General features: G+C 34.7%; 1 protein-coding gene across 4 annotated transcripts in view; it reads right to left on the minus strand.

Moving 5' to 3' along the window:
- The window catches only part of EPC1 (enhancer of polycomb homolog 1), a 65,993-nt gene that overhangs the window by 19,508 nt on the left and 26,992 nt on the right, over positions 1-19,493 (minus strand). For all 4 annotated transcript variants that reach the window (XM_044678535.1, XM_044678534.1, XM_044678533.1 and 1 more), the window contains exons 2-9: positions 10,629-10,788; positions 5,933-6,078; positions 5,627-5,833; positions 4,671-4,819; positions 3,727-3,886; positions 1,833-2,012; positions 1,654-1,743; positions 1,417-1,565 (exon numbers count right to left, since the gene is read on the minus strand). In XM_044678535.1, the coding sequence (XP_044534470.1) occupies positions 1,417-1,565; positions 1,654-1,743; positions 1,833-2,012; positions 3,727-3,886; positions 4,671-4,819; positions 5,627-5,833; positions 5,933-6,078; positions 10,629-10,788 (1,241 nt within the window). The remainder of the gene's footprint in view (positions 1-1,416; positions 1,566-1,653; positions 1,744-1,832; positions 2,013-3,726; positions 3,887-4,670; positions 4,820-5,626; positions 5,834-5,932; positions 6,079-10,628; positions 10,789-19,493) is intronic.

The following is a 19,493-nucleotide window of genomic DNA, read 5'->3' on the forward strand; positions in this document are numbered from 1 at the left end:
CTGGAGTGAGAGTAGGGACTGGGGGGCTCTGAAAAGGCATGGAGGTAGTAGACAGCATTGCGTGTGAATAAAAAAGAAAGCAAATTTGGCTGGACCACATAAGTGTGTAAATGAGAGTAAAGTATAATTAAGCTGGAAAGGGAATAGGGCCAGGTTGTTTGGGACTTTAAATACTAAACAAAACAGTTGCTATTTCCTTTAAAAATCAAGAGTGAATCACTAGAATTTTCTGATGGTGGGGTGGGGTGGGGGGGAGTGACATGCCATTACAAATTTTAAATGTTTCCCCTGTTTAGGGGAAAAGAATGTGTTCTAGAAATAAGTTCATTCAATTTTAAAGAATCCTTACACTTTCACTTCTATTTAAATGTGCCTCAAGTAAATATAATTAAATGAAATATAATTACAACTACAAAATAAAACTTTAACAGCTTAATATCTTTTTAGCCAGCTACTGAGAAAAGAGGCCTATTTCACAATTCCATTGGCTTTATTCAGTTTCCCATATGTACCACTTTCTCTTATATAATGTATGGTGTTAAAGAAATGCAGTTTGCTAAGGATACTGAAAAACAGCTATATCTGATTAGCCCAGATAAAGATAGAAATAATCCAATTATGGTCATTTCCTTGAAAATTAGCAATTACAATATGGTCCCTGGGAGATTTTTTATGGGCAGGATGAACCTAGTCTTTGCCCCTTCCAATCCAGACTTCACACTACTTCTAACTTACTTTTTTTTTTTTTATGTATGTATCTGGTCAGTCAATCCTAAGATCAAGAGTCTTCAGAGGCTCTTGACTGCCTACCCAAATCAATCAAATTCTTTTACCCAGTGTTCAAAAGAGTGTGTTAGATTTGGAGTCAAAGGGGCTGGGCTCCAATTCCAACTTTGCTTTTATTACCGTGGGTGAACATGAACAGGTTCTCTGATTCTTTGGAATTTGGTTTCTTTATCTAGAGAGGGCTAGATGATTTGTGATATCACTTTTAACTTTAAATCTGTGATCTAATGATAATCATTCCCTTTCACAAATTTTATACTATAGAAAAACTGATCTACTTTCTGCTACTATTCATACTTTTGGATATAATTTATCCTCCCTTGCATTTGTGCCTTGGACTCAGGTTTGTTCTTGTATTTGGATTACTTATGCCAAAAAAGGGAAAAATTATTTTAAAAAGTCTAGCTCTTATTGTTGGTCTTGGTAGTTTTGCTTATGCTATAAAATGCAGACTTACAAAAGTACAAGAACAAGGTGGCAAATGACAGTTATTTCAGGCATTTAGGGACCAAAATTAATATAATACCTAGACGCATCATGACTTGAAAATTGAAATATAGACATTCTAAAACAATTTAAAATGGTCCTATAAACATATTAATAACTATTAATAATACAATAGCATCTTACCTTCCACCACGCCCAACCCGTCTTCGTGCAAACCCAATACACCTCTGGGGTATAGTGAGGGTAGTTAAGCAGTATCTATAGCGCACGTCTCCTAATCCTCCATCTTTAGGACTAGTCCATGGCCAATTGCCAGTTTGGTCTAAGTGAGGCTAAAAGACAATTAATACAAACTTAGTATTTTTATGCTAATGCTGACAGATTTAAATCATTAACTGAAAAGAGAAGTCTTCCACTTACAGCATAGTACTGACAGCCAGCTTTCCTACGGAAAGCAAAAGGGCCATCAGGATCATTCTCTTCCTCAGCTTCAGAAGAACCAGACAAAACCTTTGAACATACCAAATAAAGAGAGGTCAAACCATGACAGCTATACTATGTTTCTCTTTGATCCTGATCACAAAGATGTTAAGTCTTACCTGGGAGAGAGGGTCTTCATCTGAGCTGGGAAAGTCATACTGATTTAAATCTTTAGCATTAAAGACTGGCAGTGCAGCGGGGCTCGTCTGTTGTGGAGCAGCAGCAGCAGCAGACGAAGCTAAGACTTTGGGCTTTTTCTCATATTTCCTTTTCGGTCGTATAAGATCAGCTTTTTCTTGCTACAATAAAATCACAAGTTACAAGTGAACCAATGAAGCCATTTTTAACTAAGCTGAAGTTTTCTGAAAAGTCTACTAGAAAAGGAAAAGTGTCACATTTTACAGTTTTTAATCCCATGGAGACTGGCTGAAGAAAGCCTCTCATGTTTGATGGCAGTGAGTCTCAAGAGGTCAGTCTAGCCTGTCACACACACAAGACTCATAATAATCTATCCTGTTTAGTGCTATGAAATTTTCCATCTTATAAAATATCTCATGGGATACAGTTAGCTACATTTACCTACAAAATAGCAGAGGATAAAAAAGGAACAGAAATGGTCTTTGTCTTCAAAGAATGTCATCTAGATAGTGAGAAAACTTATTAGAAAGACTTAAACAGGGACAAAGTAGTAAAGTGAAAATTGAGTATTATGGGTTAAAGAGAGACCAGAATCAAGTATTTCCTCAGTATTATGGCTTTCTAGATGAGGAGAATCTTGAACAGAATTGTGAAGGAGAAATCAATGCTGGTTTAACTGAATACTAGGAGAATGATAATGTATACATAAAACAGAGAGAACGAAGTTTTATGACAAAACAGTATAACAAACTAAACAATAATTCATTTAGAAAACTATTGAGCTGTTATTGTTATGTGTAGAATATATGTCTCCACGCTAGGTAGAGACATATATAAAGTTGGGATAAACTAATTCTTGTGTTCAGAATTCAGTCCAATAATGTAAGTCACTAACACAAATAATACAAAATAAGTATGAAAGGTATGAGAAAACTGCTGTGTGAGGTACAAGGACAGACTAAAGTCACTACCCACCACTGGAGATCAAGGGAGACATCAGGAAGAGATAGCATTTGAGTTAGAATTGAAAGGATTCATGGGAATTCAAAAGAAAGGAAGAGTATTCTGAGTATAGGGGATAGCATAAATAAATACAGATTACTGAGTAGGTCTGCTCAATGAGGAAACTGGAAAGGGAAGTTGATGCTAAATTGGCTTTGAATGCTGGGCTAAAAGTGAACTTTATTCGTTAGGTTATAGGGAAACATTTAAAAAACAGGGATAGAGGAACAACATGGATAGACATATCAAGAGAGTTAATTCTGAAAGAGGAGTGTTGATTTCCTATCAATTCTAACACTTTGTTTTCCAGACACAACTTAAAAGGCTTGTTTTATCTTATTCTGTGAAGTCTTACATATGTATTTTGAAAGATAATTACTTGAGATATAATTTTATATCTTACAAATAAGTAAAGCAAATCTAGTTAGCAAAATCTTGACTTAGATTTGGAAGAATTTGAAGCAGAGCATTTTCTATGAACAGCTCACATTTCTAGAATAGGGCACAGGTGAGAGCCTTCAATTTGACAGCAAGAGCTTCAAGATAAAAAGGTATATACAATTAAATGATAAAACCATGAAAAGTACAGATAAAATAATCATGAATTTATTCACAAAATGCTAGAATATAGAACCTGTTTTAACTCAACCAAGTATTTAAATGTATACTAAAAACAAGTTAGCATGTCCTACTAGGTAAAGGGGACAATAAGTACAATGTAAGTTCTTTGAAGACAGGTATCATTTGTCAAAATTTCAGCTGAATGATGCCTCTGTCCCCAAGGAGCTTACATTCTGGTAGATGAATGAAATGTGCATGCAAATAAAAATAAGTAGCACAGGTTGAAAGAACAAATAAAAGTATATAGTTTACCTTATTAACTTTGAATTCCTTAACATCCATTGTTTCCTGATGTTTAAATTGATTGCTATTACTAATAGGAATGATGGGGATGGCATAAGTAGGTTTCATTGGCTGTCTTTGTGCCATAACCTCAGACATGATCTCTCCATTGTAGTCACCCAAATTATACCTGAAAAGATAACGAAAGAAAAAATATTTCTGAAAGTTAATTTTGTAAATACTTGAATTGATAGTCACTTTACAAATGGTTAGGGTACAATTTCAGGGAAGGGCTATATATCACAGACAAGACATTAGAAGTGAAAAGGACTTTAAGAGTCATCTCAACTAGCATTCTTATTTTGTAGCTAAACAAGTTCAATTAGGTTCATGGAAGGACAAAGCCTAGAGGCAAAGCTCTGAACTTCTACACATTAGGTCCAGTGCTGTTTCCCATCACATCATGTTATCATGATATCAATTTAAAACTAACCAAAGTTAGCCAATAAATTCTAAGTCATATAGAATCATGTAAAAAGTTAAAAGCAACTACTGATCACTCACTGGCTAATTGCTTAAACTGTGAATTTACTCAGTTCTTTTACCTTTTTTTCCCCTTCTCTTATTTGGCTATTTTATTATTTAACTATATTTATCCTTCAAAAAAGGATAGATATGAGAGGGAAATAAAAGTTAAAAATCAATTAAACCTTCAAGTATAATGAAAATCTGTTGAAGAAGGTTAAAACTGATAACTAAAGTCAAATTAAACACAATGAAAAGTTTATGTTTTAAGCATAAAACTATAAGGTCCAAAACAAGAAGAAAATATGAAGTGTACTTTAATTTTATTGAAATGGCCATCTTGGAAATATATATGATTAACAAGTACATAACTGTACAAATGAGTATTTAAATGATAGTTGAATTGTGGATAATTCCTAGGTAATTTAGACCAGAAAACAATACCTTACCTTTTCTCCATAATTTCCAGTGTTAAATGTAATAGTTCCCTTTTACTTTTTTCTCTTCTTTTTATCATCTCTAGAATAGTAACAGCCCGACTCAGATCTCTACGCAATTTAAGCATTTTTTCATATGAAGCTTCATCATTTTTACGGTTCTGTAAATATGAAATGGCTTGTTAGTTTATTCAGTTGTAAATGGTTTTATTCCCAGAAAAGTGTGCTTTAAAGAATACATATTGGAACTGCATAAATTTTTATGTTTGTTAAATGTAAAAGGGATTCTAATTACCAGAAAACTAACCTGATATATAACTCTCAGGTAAATTAAAGTAGAAAAAATATATCCATAATCCTGAAAGAATAAAGCAAGATTTTGCTTTACTTCTGCATAGTTACTTCTAAACAACCTTAATAAAGTTTAAACACAAAATAAAAAATATATATATATATGTATATATATATACATANTTCTCTTCTTTTTATCATCTCTAGAATAGTAACAGCCCGACTCAGATCTCTACGCAATTTAAGCATTTTTTCATATGAAGCTTCATCATTTTTACGGTTCTGTAAATATGAAATGGCTTGTTAGTTTATTCAGTTGTAAATGGTTTTATTCCCAGAAAAGTGTGCTTTAAAGAATACATATTGGAACTGCATAAATTTTTATGTTTGTTAAATGTAAAAGGGATTCTAATTACCAGAAAACTAACCTGATATATAACTCTCAGGTAAATTAAAGTAGAAAAAATATATCCATAATCCTGAAAGAATAAAGCAAGATTTTGCTTTACTTCTGCATAGTTACTTCTAAACAACCTTAATAAAGTTTAAACACAAAATAAAAAAAATATATATATATGTATATATATATATACATATATATATATATATAATGTAGTTCAGACTTACAGGAATAGAGAATTTTTACTCTCAAAAAAGATGCTATCAAAATGACTTACTTTTCGAGTCTGCATTTTTTCAGTACGTCTTCTGAAAGCCACATAAGGATCATTTGTGCTGGAGCCATCCCTCTTCTCTTGTTTTACTGTTGGGATAAGAGATGGACCTCGACAGTTTTTCCTCTTCCTAATCCAATATTCGTACACTTCTTTAATCAATTCATCATCTTCTTTCAGCAGCAGTTTGGCCTCTTGCAGACTGACTGGCTAAATGTAAAATCCACAGTGTCATTTTTATATGTGCATACATCCATGGATATGCTGATTGTACTTACATTTTAAACTATATCTGCAATAGAGCTGTACCTGTTGGCCGCTGCCTTTTTCTAGCCGGTCAATCATCTCTTCAAACTGCAAAGGAGAGATGTCCATTTTCTTTTTCAGCTTATTCACAAAGGCTTCATCTTCAGAATCCAAATCATAATCAGGCTGCTCAGCATCCAAACTAAAAGCTAAGAACATAATCGAAATCTTAAGTGACCATTCATTTATTCTTTAAACATTTAACAATAAAATTATATAGGTATATGAGCAGTCTGAAGAATAAAGATTCACGTAAGAAACCACAGAAAATCTAAATGACAATATACATTCAATTTTGAAGTGTTATGATGACCTTTTTATGATACATTTTCAATGTATACTAATGCAAAAGCTTTCAGGGACAAATAACCTTCTTTATGAAAACCAAGAAAAGAAATAGAACTTACAATACAAATAAACTAAGGGCCTTATTTATAAAATCTTTATTTTATAAAAGGGCTTCTATTCAAGGTTATAAAAATGTTACTGTAAAATATTTTTGTTTTTGCAAATATATTATTATACTATCTCAGAGACAATGAAGAGGAACAATTGGGCCAAAAAGTAAGAAGCCACTGCCAGTTGAAGATCAATAAATATAAAAATTTAAATTTTAAGACATTAATGAGGCAGTGTGGAAAATGGATGGAGTGCCAGCTAAAACTAGGTCTGGGAGACCTTGGGCAATCCTTTAACTTGTCAGTGCCACAAGACATTCTCTACAACTGTCAAATGCACAGCAGGTACTAATCTCTAGAGAAAGTTTCTCTCTGATAGCTCCTCATTATGTCAATGAGTTAGAATTTAAAATATGTTTTCCTGTGATCACAGAGCTATAAGGAACCTTAGAGATCTGGGATAACCATATTACTTTAAAGAAGAGAAGAGACCTAGAGAGGTTAAATGTTTCCTGAGATTAAACACAATCACACAATACTCGAGTATTAGCCTTATACATATGAATTAGTAGTAATAATTTAGTGATAAAAATAATGTAAAAATAGACATAACAGGACCTTGCCCATCCAATCTGTAGCCAGTAGATGAGAAGTGAAGGTGTTTCCAAAGTTGTTTTTTCTACCATCTTTGTGTATAAAACAATAGTGATTGTGAACAATGTGGTTAAAAACCAGTGCTAAGGGCAGCTTATAATTGAGATGGAGCCACAAAAAGGAAATTATCTTAATTTTCATTTATTGTTTTCTAATTTGGCAGTGTGTACTTAAGTGTTAAGTTTTAACATAGATTGCTTAAGTCATTTCAAAAAGAAAAGCTAAAAAAAAAAATCATGCTCAAATAATGAGGCATAAAGGACATCAGTCAATTCTATCCTATCTGGGGAGAAAATGTGGCTATTTTTATTCATCTGTCAAAGTACAGCCTTGGCTATTTTAATGCAAAATATCGTTCTCATAAACCCCAAATGTATTTAAACTTGGTGAAACTTTGTAAGTTCAAATGCATTTTCTGAATTCTTATTATTGTAAGACCTGATACTTTTTCTTTTCCTTACAAATCTAAAAACAAATGGCTTTCCATTTTAAGCCACTGACAGAGCTAATAGGTAACTCTGGGCACACTTGAGAGAATGGACACTTTGAGCCAAGATTATTTCATCAATCTCAGAAATTGGATTCAATTTGAAAAGATATGGGGAGGAGAGGTAAAAGTCAAGATGAAAGACTGAATTATTTATTTTTTATTTGTGATCTAAAGAAATATTCTATATATAAAAAAATTCCAATGACATTTCCTTGCATTTTCTCTCAGGCACCATCCCAATACAGTTCCCAGAGAAAAAAATCTAAAAGAATATTTTTCATGCATGCATTCATCACTTTCCCCTTTCTCCTTCCTCTTTTTTTTTTTTTTTTTAAATCCTTACCATCTGTCTTAGAATTGAATTATGCATTGGTTCCAAGTTAGAACTGCGGTAAAGACTAAGCATCTGAAATTAAGTTACTTGCCCAGGGTAGGAAGCTAGGCCACATGTAAACACAGGACCTCCCATTTCCAGGCCTGGCTCTCCTGTCCACTGAGCTACTATTCCTCTCTTCTTGATAAAAAGAGACACTGTAGCTGCCAGAAGAGATTTCTTCCTAGCTTTAGCAATAAAGTTCACAGGCTGGACACATAATAATTAGACTCATTTATTTCCTTTTGCTCCAATACACTGTTGATCTATAAAAGAAGCAGCCTGTACTCTGTCTTCTCTCAAGCCAACAAAGTGTTAAGGCAACCCAGGCTATGAGGTTGGGTGATAAGAGGAGGAGCAATTTGTTAGAGAAGATGGATTAAGAGTGTGCACAGGGGCAGCTAGGCATCTTGAAGAGAGACAGAACTATGGGAAGTCTTGGGTTCAAATATGACCCCCAGACACTTCCTAGTCATGTGACCCTGGGCAAGTCACTTTACCCATTTGCCTCAGTTTCCTTATCTATAAAATGAGCTGGAGAAGGAAATGGCAAACCACTCCAAGAATATTCCAAATGGGGTCTCAAAGAATAGGATATAAATGAAACAAATGAATAAAGATATACAAAAAGAACAACCAGAAGTTCTTTGAAGGCATCAGAGTTAGACTTAATAAAGGTAAGAATATGAATAAGCCAAGATTGGTAGGAAGCTATTCAGATAGAAGGGATATGAATAGCCATAGGCAAAAAAAAAGATTATTGCAACAACTGGAGAATGGCTAATGGTCTAGCCAAAGTTGAGCATATTATTGGTATTGAAGAGCACCAGGAGCCATGGCAAGAAAGACAGGCTAGGTGCATACTATAAAAAGATCTTAATGCTGGGCTACCATTTTGGACTGTATTCTCTAAGAAACTGGAAATCATTGTAGATTGAGTAGTGACATGTTCATGATCTTATATGTTAGCCTGTGGACATAACATGAGCACCACACAACATTAGTTTTAAGATTTACAAAAAGGCTTTGTGGAATAATGGAAAAAGCACTGGCCTCAGAGCTAGGAAGATCTAGGTTCAAGTACTCCATCTGCAATACTAGATCTATGATGCTGGGCAAGTTCCATCTGTCCAAGTTCTAATTAAGGGCCAAACTAGAGCGGTAGAGAGTTCCCTATATCTGTGAAATTTAAGATTTAGTCTTTATCACTTTAAGGTTTTATAACATGCTTTTTATACGTCATTTCATTTGATCTTTCGTATAGCCCTGAGGGATAGTGAACACAAGTATCATTATATACTCTTTACTAATTAGAAAAAGGTGTCTATTATTATCTTACTAGGAAAATAAAAGGCTAAATAACCAATCTGTATGGGAGGCTAAATTCAAATCCAGCTCTCCCTCTCACACCAAGTCTACTAATTTTTTCCATTACACTACACTGTTTTTACATTTAATACTTGGATCTACTTAAGCAGTTTGAAAACAACTTTAGAAAGATTTAATCATCTGGTTGGGGATGTAGAATGACTTAAGGTTGGAATATTACAACAATCCACTTGAGAGACTAAGATAACTCAAGTTTGGTGTTGGCAATAGAAATGAAAAGAAGAGAATGGCTGTTCTATGTGAATGAAACTTAACAAAGTATAAGATAAATCAAGGAGTTATGTGTGGGAGTAGAAAGGAAGCCAGAAACAAAGTCAAAGAAGAATCTGAAAGCCTCCTCTGAACTGAGACAGGAAAAAGGGAATTAGGAGATTGATCTACCTAGTCATGAGGTACTTTTCTAATTAGATCACTTTTTTATGGAATTTTTCTAATTCTTTTCTAATTAGATCACAGCCTACAGATGTTCAGAACAAAAAGATTTTCCAGCATGTTATGTATGAAAAATACCTAATGTGCTAAATAGCAGGGAAAATTATTCAGCCTACAAAATACAAAAAATGTTGTAAAATACATTTTTCCAACTAAAAAAAAAAAAAGATTAGGACAATATCAGATTACATAAATTCAGTAGCTCTTCCATCACCATTTCCCCCATATATATGCAATTTTCAAAAGCAAGGTGCCCCCTATCATGTTGTCTAGCTGTTCGAAGTTTCCAAAGAAATATTCAGACTATCTAGAAACAACTCCAGTTAAAACCACCATAGGAAATGATTCACTGCTAAATGTGAGAATAGCTAAAAATAGTATTTATTTCAAATATCAAAGACTATTCATTAGAATTTGAAATGTCTAATGTCACTATCACTTCAAATTTCTTTTTGTTAAATCTTTTACGATTTCTATATTAAAACTCAAATAAAAAACTATGGCTTCTTTCATTCTATGATTAATTTATTATTCAGAAGATAGAGATTTTGATCTTAATCGTCAAGTAGCCAAAAGTCATGATTAATTATAACTAGAAATCCAGTGTGGCTAACATTTCTTTTATTAAAACTACTTTAAATCATTACTGTTAATAAGCATCCTATTCAATGTGGAAAAATTGCTTCAGAAACTCAAAACTGTATTAACCTTGGTGGTCAAATATTTTAAGCATTTCAACACAGTTATGGGAATAATCATAAACAAAAACACCTTTGTACAGGAAAAAATTTCCAATGACTTAAGAAATGGTTTCCCCCGCTAATCATGAGCTAAATATCAGAAATGAACCAAGTCCTAATCAAGTCCTGAAAAGTGACACAAAGGGACAAAAACACATCACTAAGTGAAAATGTTTTTAAAGATTTTTTTTTTTTTAGCAATCATAACAAAATAATTACTTACGCTGTATGTGAATTAGCTGCTTTGGCATCTTAAACTCCCCAGGATATATAGATTCATAGTAAGCAATATTACTTTCTGCCTCTGGAACGGGAATAACCATGTTATCCCTCTTCTCTCCGTATACCTGCTGTGCTGAAATAGCCCGCTGGAGATGATGTTCCTAAAAACAAAGGTGAAAAACAGAAAGTAAAGCATATTTGAAGAAAACATACCAAAGCCTGAGATTTTGTTAGTTACTTTAAATAGAGCTAGAATGCTCAAGTCAGAGTGAAATATTATAGTATAGAAAATGGATCTTGAAACTGAAGTCAACTTTTGAACGCCTGTTGGGATTATCCACACTGTAGATCACATGGGCTGGGCAGATAGGGAAGATGACTTGCTTGTCAAGTTTGAGGATACCTTAAGATTCATCAAGGGTTGATGGCACAAGGCATGCACAGTCTTTGCTATACCTTCTCATTACTCACATTATTTAATTGGTACCAGATTTTATTTTTCTTTCTTTTACTTACCACCTTAATAGGGAAGCCCTTAAGAATCAAACTACTTTTCCTTACATTAGACTATGTTTGGGGTCAGGGAAGCTCTATTTTTATATCAGAACCAGTAACATGTTACCTTGAAGAGGGGAGGAGAAAGTTGAGAACTAACCAGGGTAAAGAGAAAGACTTCTCATAAGATGCTGATACCTGAACAGAGCCATAAAGGAAGTAGAGAGGAAGTACTGCATTCTACTGACTGGGGGTCAGGGGTAGCAAACAGGGCCAGGATGGATAGAGCATAAAAGCAGATGAGGAGTTATAAGAAATAACCTTAGTTTCTATATAAAGAGGAATTTCTACTTTGAATTATGAGCTAGGCTTAATGATTCTAGAACCAAAATAAATACAAGACTATTCTTGTATATATAAATAGATGAGGAAATTAACAATTCATTAGGTACAGATTTCATCCATACCTAAGAGTTGGGTTGTATGTGCTTGATTTACTATCTACCTAACTCATTCTATGAAAAATCATTCTACCACCAAAATTATTTTTGAGACTTGGGAAAATTAGACTTACTAACAAGCTATTAACTATAAGTTGTTCAATTTAATTCTAATTAAGATGAAGATGAGGTAGGTCTACAGGCAATTATCTAGTGTAACACTCAGTATTTTAAATGTGAACTCAATATAAATAAAGACCATATAATTTTCAACAAAAGTATCTCAGAATTAAGGAAGAAGCTAACCTGTGAAAAATGAGCAATTAAAGATATTTTTAACTTGATTACTAAAGCTAGTTTCTGGCACCATAAAATACTGTGTTTATGATTCTTAGAGTTAAAACTATAAGGTTTATGTAGTTTTAACATTGTGGCCATTAAGAGAGCTGGGACCAAGATTCAGAAGTTGTTTTTCAGTTGTGTCCAACTCTTTATGATGCTGTTTGGGATTTTCTTGGCAAAAATACAGGTGTGGTTTGCCATTTCTTCTCCAGCTCATTTTACAAATGATGAACCAAGGAAAACAAGGTTAAGCAACTTTTCCAGGGTCACAGAGCTCAGAAATAGCTGAGGCCAGATTTGAACTCATGAAGAGGAATCTTTCTGACTCCAGTCCCAGTACTCGATCCACTGAGCTAAAATCCCAATCTCTAATAAATATTGTGTAAACCTGGGCAAGTGGTGTTACCTTAAAATAGTGTATATCTTATTTTATGAGACTTCTCATTTATAGTTTACTTTGCTTGACCCCACCCCCACTCCCTGGCTCCTGTGTTTTGATGCCTCTGCTCTAGGCTACTATTCCAGAGAAGGTGCTAGGTGCTATCCTGCACTAGTAAAGGGAATTTCCTTATCATGGAGTGTTCTACACTAATGAACTCATAGGTCCAGTCACCATGTCTAATATCAAGGCAACAACAAAGAAAATCTCATTTCCGTATTATAGAGACAAAACAATTTAAATGACTCTATTACTAACAAATTCAAATATAACAATATTATCAGGGTAGAAACAGAAAAGAAAAGGACTCTAACACCATAATTACCCCAAATACAGCCTAAATTGGATATAATATTTCTTCGTGCCGGGTTGTATTATCAAGGATAATTATAAAAGGCACAATGAAGGTTATACTTCTTCTGCAAGTCTAACCTTCAAAGATTACATGCACTAACAACAGATCAGGAAGCTCCATCAGTTATAATTTGTAGCCTTTTTATTTCTTTATTTCCTTTCTTCTTTGATAAAAGTCCTTTTTTATCATCTTCACCTTTTATCTGCCTAACTTTTTCTATTGATCATTTGGCCTGTTTTAATCAGGCAGCCATGTGGCATAAGGTAGAATACTGGGAATGAAGTCAGGAAAACTTGTATTCAAATCTAGATTTGGACTCTGGCTACATAAAATGCTAGCGATTATCATCATCACTATTATTACTCACCTATTTCTACTTAAGCAAAATAATTTTCTCTCTTCCACCTAAACATTCCTCTTTCTTCCAAACCTACCTGTCTATGCTTAGCTTACTTCTCCATCTTCAATTCACCCTCTTATTTTCTCCTGTTCAATATAACTTCACTTTTTTTTATTCATTTCCTAACTCACCCTATCTTAAATGCAGTTTTTCTTTTCTATGATTATCTTATCCTACCTATAACATTCATTTTTTCTCAGTTCAACAACCCTTATGTATCATGTGTAGTCTAAGCCCCAGGGCTAAAAAAATAGCCTAGTCCCTATTCTTAAGGGCTTATAATATGAGAATGTGATATGCATATATACAAGAATGATACAAGTAGAATATAATTAAAGGCATGAAAGAGATCCAATATTCTCCAAGAAAATTATTTGAATGTAAGATCATTTTTGGGGGGCTGGGGGTGGGGAAGCAAAAACTTCATAGAGGAAGCAGCATATGAACTGGATAAACTCATATTTTGATACATCAAACTGCACGAGTTCAAAACTGAACTTATCTTCCCCAAAAATCTATTCTTCACTATTTGAGTTTAAAGTACAACCATCCCATAGTCACTTAGGCCCCCAAACTTCATTTTTATTCTTCATTCTTTCTCATTTCCTGCTTAGCATACTTCTACACTTTTGGTGTCAAATTCATGCAGAAACAGGGCCACTAAACTGTATGTTGACTTAGAAAATAACAGGTAAATAAGGTAGATGAGGACAGAACTTTGGGCTTTAAGAGCCTATGGCACTTGTGTCAAAAAGAGAACGTAGGGTCCTCTCTATGGGCATTGCCTACAGTTGCCTGCAAGAGTTTACAAGAAAGTCGGAGGGACTTGGGGCTCATAGGCTGTGTGAGGGTGCAGTAGCCTGTTGAATCTGTGGTAAAGGTGATTTTCAGGGAGGGGATGGAGAGGAGCTAGGTTTGAGGGGAGCATAGATCACAGCGTGGCACATAGCTGGAGGGGAACAGCTAGAGGAAGTGCTGGGGTCACTCTCCTCCCTCTCTCCACAGGTTCTTCTCATTCCCCATCCCCCTGCCCAGCAGCCCAACGAGAGTGCTTCCTTCTTCCCCTGTCTAGGCAAGGTGTGTGTGTGTGGAGAGCGCGTGCCAGGTGGGGTGGGGTCGGGCCTGGCACTATACTTCTAAAAGTTTCACCATCACTGCTTTATAGGGATCAAAGATGCTCAGACTTAGAATACATGTGGTTAAACATGCCCCTAAACAAGAATCCTTTACAATATCCCTCACAAGTGATCATCCAACAAAGTGTTTGTTCAAACATCCCAAAGAAAACAGAAATCTATCATATCCCATAGCAGTATATTCCATTTTTGGATAGTGCTAATTGTCAGAAAAAGTTCTTTACATTAAGCCTAAATCTGCCCTACAATTTCCTCTTATTGCTCCTATTTTTCAGTTCTTTGTGGTCAAAGAGCATAAATTTACCAGTCTGTTCCTCTTTCACTTGAAAATTCTTCAAATACCTGAAGAAAGCTATCATATCCTAGGTTATTTCTTTTTGAACCTAATTATCTTCATTTCCTTCTATTGATTTTCATAAAGGGTAAATTCAGTCCCTTCATCTTTTATGCTCTCCAGTTTGTCAATTTACTTTCTAAAATGTGGCACCTAAAAACGAGCATGTTGGGAATCTATCACAAATGAATTTTTAAAATGCGACATAACCATGAGGGCCCAACTGAGGTCAGATAGCATGACTCTTTAGTCGACCTGTCATACTATTTTCAGGAATTCTACTAGTAGCACTTAGTCTATCAGGGATTGGGGCTATAAGAAGCAGATGGAAGTGATCTTGATCGAGAACTATTAGGGCTGGATAAAGGACATGGGGAGAAGAAACTTGAAACTAGAGAAGAAAGCCTATATGGCTATAAAAGGAAGTACAACAAAAACATAGATAAGTTGAGAGGACATAGGGATTTATTTTCATAAACCAGAATAAGTTCAGAAAAAGGCTGGAGGAGAAGGGAACGAAGGGAGACTAATAAGAAAAGGAAAACTTTTAAAGTTCTAGATTTTGACAGTAGAAGTTTCTAGCAATGTTATGGTCTAGGATGGCTAAAGAAAAGAGAGATAGAGGTCATACGAGTTGAAGAGGTTAGGCCATTAATACAAATAATAAAGTCACCAAGAATGACTGCCAGTGTTCAGGTAGAAAGTCAATAAAGTAAGAAGCTGAGTGCTAAAGACACTGAGGAAGGTAGGAAAATGTTCTAGAATTTGATAACTGATGAAAATAAGGATGTGTCAAACAATTGACAAATTTCAAAGTAAGAATGGTTGTTGCATGAAAATGGGCTGAAGCACATAATGAAATAGCACATAATGTACAAGGGTCTCCCCCTCCATCCCCCCCCCCCCCCCAGCTACCTAGCTGCCCCCAAGGACTATACCCTTTCTAGGATCCTATGAGTAGTGCATGAATGAATGAACAGAATAAGATGTTTATTAAACATTTAACTAAGTGGTAAAGAGCTGAGGATACCAACAGAAAAAACAGTTCTTGCTCTCAAAAAATGTGGTTTAATGAGGAGACAATATATATGGAAGATTTCAGCTGCAAATCTCTAGGCCCTTCGAATGTAGATAAAAAAAAGATATTACTGTCTCTTCTTTAATATCATTTCCACTGGAAAAAAAAGTGACACTAATTTCTGACATTGGATGACTTGATAGTGCCAAGGCTTTGGTGGAAAAAACTTTCTTTTCTGGATCATCCTTTACTTTGCTACAACACCCAAAGGAGCAGCTATCAGGCTATATCTCCACAGGGGTTGTCCCCCATCAACATCTGAGGGAAGATGGTGGTAGTGATGGTTTGACATGCCTGACATTCTAACTTCTGCCCTTCTCTTGGAGTGTCTTGTTGCTTCTGCTAGACTGGCTTGCTTGACCTATGTATTGGCAGTTGGTAAAGATGGTTGTGAAAGCTGGGTTGGAAGAATCACCAGTGGTCTGGGAAGGGCTGCTACTCCTAGGGTTCTTGTGTCTATTACAAAAGAAGGAACAGCTAGTATTGGAGATGAAGGCAAGAGATGAAGTTTTTTAAAAGTCAGGTTTCAATCAGTGCCATGACTAAAAGGGGAATTTGTTAACAATAGAGATTTTTGATTTTTTTTTCCTTGCTGAATTCAGTGGAATGAGAAATTAAAGATACAGAGATGAGGTGGTAAACCACTCTAATATATTTTCCAAGAAAACTTCAAATGGGGTCATGAAGAATTGAACATGACTGAAATGACAACACAGCTGAGGGTAGAGAGAAAATTAGCTTGGAAAAAGAACTTGCAGATGATGGCTCTGAATAACAGAGATTAGGAAAGTAAGTATTTACCAGTTACCATCAAATATCAACTATATGGAAACTTGCAGGAAAAATCAGTCCCAAAGTTCTAATTCGAACAATGGAATGATAGTCTTCCCAGATTTTGTTTCCCTGATGACCCTTCAGATGTGACTGAAGCAGAGAAGGGCTTAAATTTCTGTTCCCTTTACTTCAAATGGTGTTTTGTGGTAAGGGAACAAATGAACACGACAGATTCTCAGTCTCTAATGAATGCAAGTCAAATAGCCATCTCAAAGCATATAATCATGTGGAGTACATAAGGCATTTAGATCTGGCAAACAGAGATCTAGTGGGGCTGGACTACGGGAATACTGCAAAGACAGAATAGACAGGGTAGGAAATGGGTAGGAAAAGGAATAGGATTTGGGTGACTAGGTAGAAAACCTGCCCTTCAACTAATTCCAGAGGACTTATGATGAAGTATGCTACTCATCTCCCAATAGTGGGGAGATCAACTCAGGTGGTAGAATAATGGTCAAAGGTTTTTGGACACAGCCAACTGGGATTTTAAAATTTTATGTTCTCAATTGTAGGATCAAAGTAAGAGACAGAGGAAAGTAAGGGAATGAGGATACCTTAAAAAAAAAAAAAAAAAAAAAAAAGATCACATACATGTTTCTACAGAACAGAGGGAAAACAGGAAGGAATAAGACATAAGCAGAACAGTTGTTAAAATAACAAGTTTAATTACTTTAAAAACCTTTCTTCAATTGTTTATGAAGTGTTCAATGAGTTTGTTTTCATTATGTTCAAAAAAATTTTTAAATATAAAAAAAGAATCTGTCTTCTAATCAGTAAATGGTATCCTACATTGACTATTGACAACTTTTTAAGTGTCCTGACTGTCAGTGTATTCACATAAAAAAATGAGTCATGCTTTTATATATAAATATTTAAACCCTACAACAAAATGAAAAGGAGTCCAAATGTTATTTATTTCTCTTGCTATACTCAAATAAACATTTAGTTGAACAACAGGTATTTCAGTTCATGAATAATTCTAATCATCAAAATTCTTCATGTAAAAAGCTGTTCAGATTTGGAGTGATATCTGCACAAAAGTCTAATTATGATTCATTTTTATCTGGGAAATTTTAATTTTAAAGAATTCAGTTTTAACTTCTATACATAAAGAAAACAATCTGTCTTTGGTGCTTGTGAAGCCAGGCCTTTCCAATGCACCTACAGTAAGGAGATAAAGTTGGGTAGTTCTTTAGCTACTCGCTCTACTTAAAAATTCTAATTTAAACATACAAATAAATAAGGCCAGGCAGATTTAAGTTATGGAAACAAATCTAGCTTGTAATTTAAAAATAAAATATTATACCCCTTAAATAGAATAATGTTGAAAGTTTAATTGAGGAAATGTGGCAAGAGGAAGGCAAAGGACATAAACACTTTGTAGTTTTGCCAAGTAAAGAGTAGGAGAAACAAAATGACTATTCTTTCCATTCTTTCCTCCCATTATATTCATTTTTTTTTAAACCCTTACATCCTCTGTCTTAGAATCAATATTAGTGAGAGTAGGTCAGTGCAAAGGCACAGAGAATAATCAAGGGAGAATAATCGAGAGAAGGCCAGTGCATAACAGTGAGGGTCTAGGCAACTGGGGTTAAGTGACTAGCCCAGAGTCATGTAGCTAGGAAATGAGGTTCTCCCATCTCTAGGACTGGCTGTTTACCCACTGAACCACCTAACTGTTCCCCTCCCATCATAATGTTATGAAATTATTTCCAGTGGATTATTTAATTCATTTCATGTCATCAGCTAGGAACAGTATCCTCCTCCTATTATTTGAAATCTAACTCAACATCACGTTTTCATCCTATTATTTTTCTAGAGTGTGTCACATTTGTAAAACTGTCAGTTTATTGGTCAAAATCACTCATCTTCAATGCTTTCCCTAGAAAATAATCAGCAACTGTTTCCATTTATTTATACTATCACTAGACCTATTTGAACAAGGTCATTTAACAGGGACTGGCCATCTATGTCACATATCCAAACAAGAAGTGATTTTGTATAGCATGAACTTATGTAAAATTATTCAAGAGTATTTTGACTTTAGCAACTTTTCATTTCTCTGCTATTAACATCCCTTTTTTACTCTCTTAATAGTCCAGCCCGGATCATTTTCTCTAGCCTTACTCCTACAACCTATTGTTGTTCTCATTACATTCATGGCTACCTTGTTGAGTAGCCCCTACCCTGCATAGTGTTTAATAAATGACAAAGGCATTTTGAAGAGTAGGTTCATTTTAAAGAAATCCTAGGAAGGGTGGGGGAAGCCTCTCCTTCCCCCACCCCCATAAATCCATCATGATAAAATGATAGGTAGCAGGGTTTGTAAAGGATTTTTGTTTATAAAATTGGTCTTTGGTGCAGCATTCAGTCACAGAGTAAATAGTACATGTTTCAGGGGAAGAAAGCTATCATCATTAACTCTCTTCTCCTTTGTATCAAAGTATTTTGTGACCTGGGCCCTGATTCTGCCTGTGCAAACAGCTGAGCCAACTTACACAGCAGTAGCTTTTTGAGGTGGTGATGGTATTACCTATTCCCACTTCAAAAGAATAAGTAAAGACTTGATCTACAACCTCTAAAGAGGTCTCTGGATTAAAATTAAATTTCTTCCCTTCATAAGAATAATAATCTAAGTATTCTGAACATCTAAAATCCATAGCATCACTGATTTAACAATTATGCTTTAAATGAATTCAATTTATTTTATGATTGAGGTGTTTTCAGGCTGAATCCCAAGCCTGGTTGTGTTAAATGGATCTTTATACCCATTATGACTCATTAGGCTTACTCTTTCATGTATCAGAATCTGAGTTTTTTTAAATGTTTAATATCACATATTAAGGATCTGTGTTCAATAGTGTACCAAGCCCTCTGAAACAGATACAAAAACATCTGGTAAACATAGATCTTGTTTTCAATATGCTTACCATCTTAATTTTGCCACTTATTAGCTACACAGAAGCAGCAATAATGTGCCAGGCTTGGAGTCAGGAAGACTTCTCTCTTCCTG

This window comes from Gracilinanus agilis, chromosome 5 (assembly GCF_016433145.1).
Source record: "Gracilinanus agilis isolate LMUSP501 chromosome 5, AgileGrace, whole genome shotgun sequence".
NCBI lineage: Eukaryota > Metazoa > Chordata > Mammalia > Didelphimorphia > Didelphidae > Gracilinanus > Gracilinanus agilis.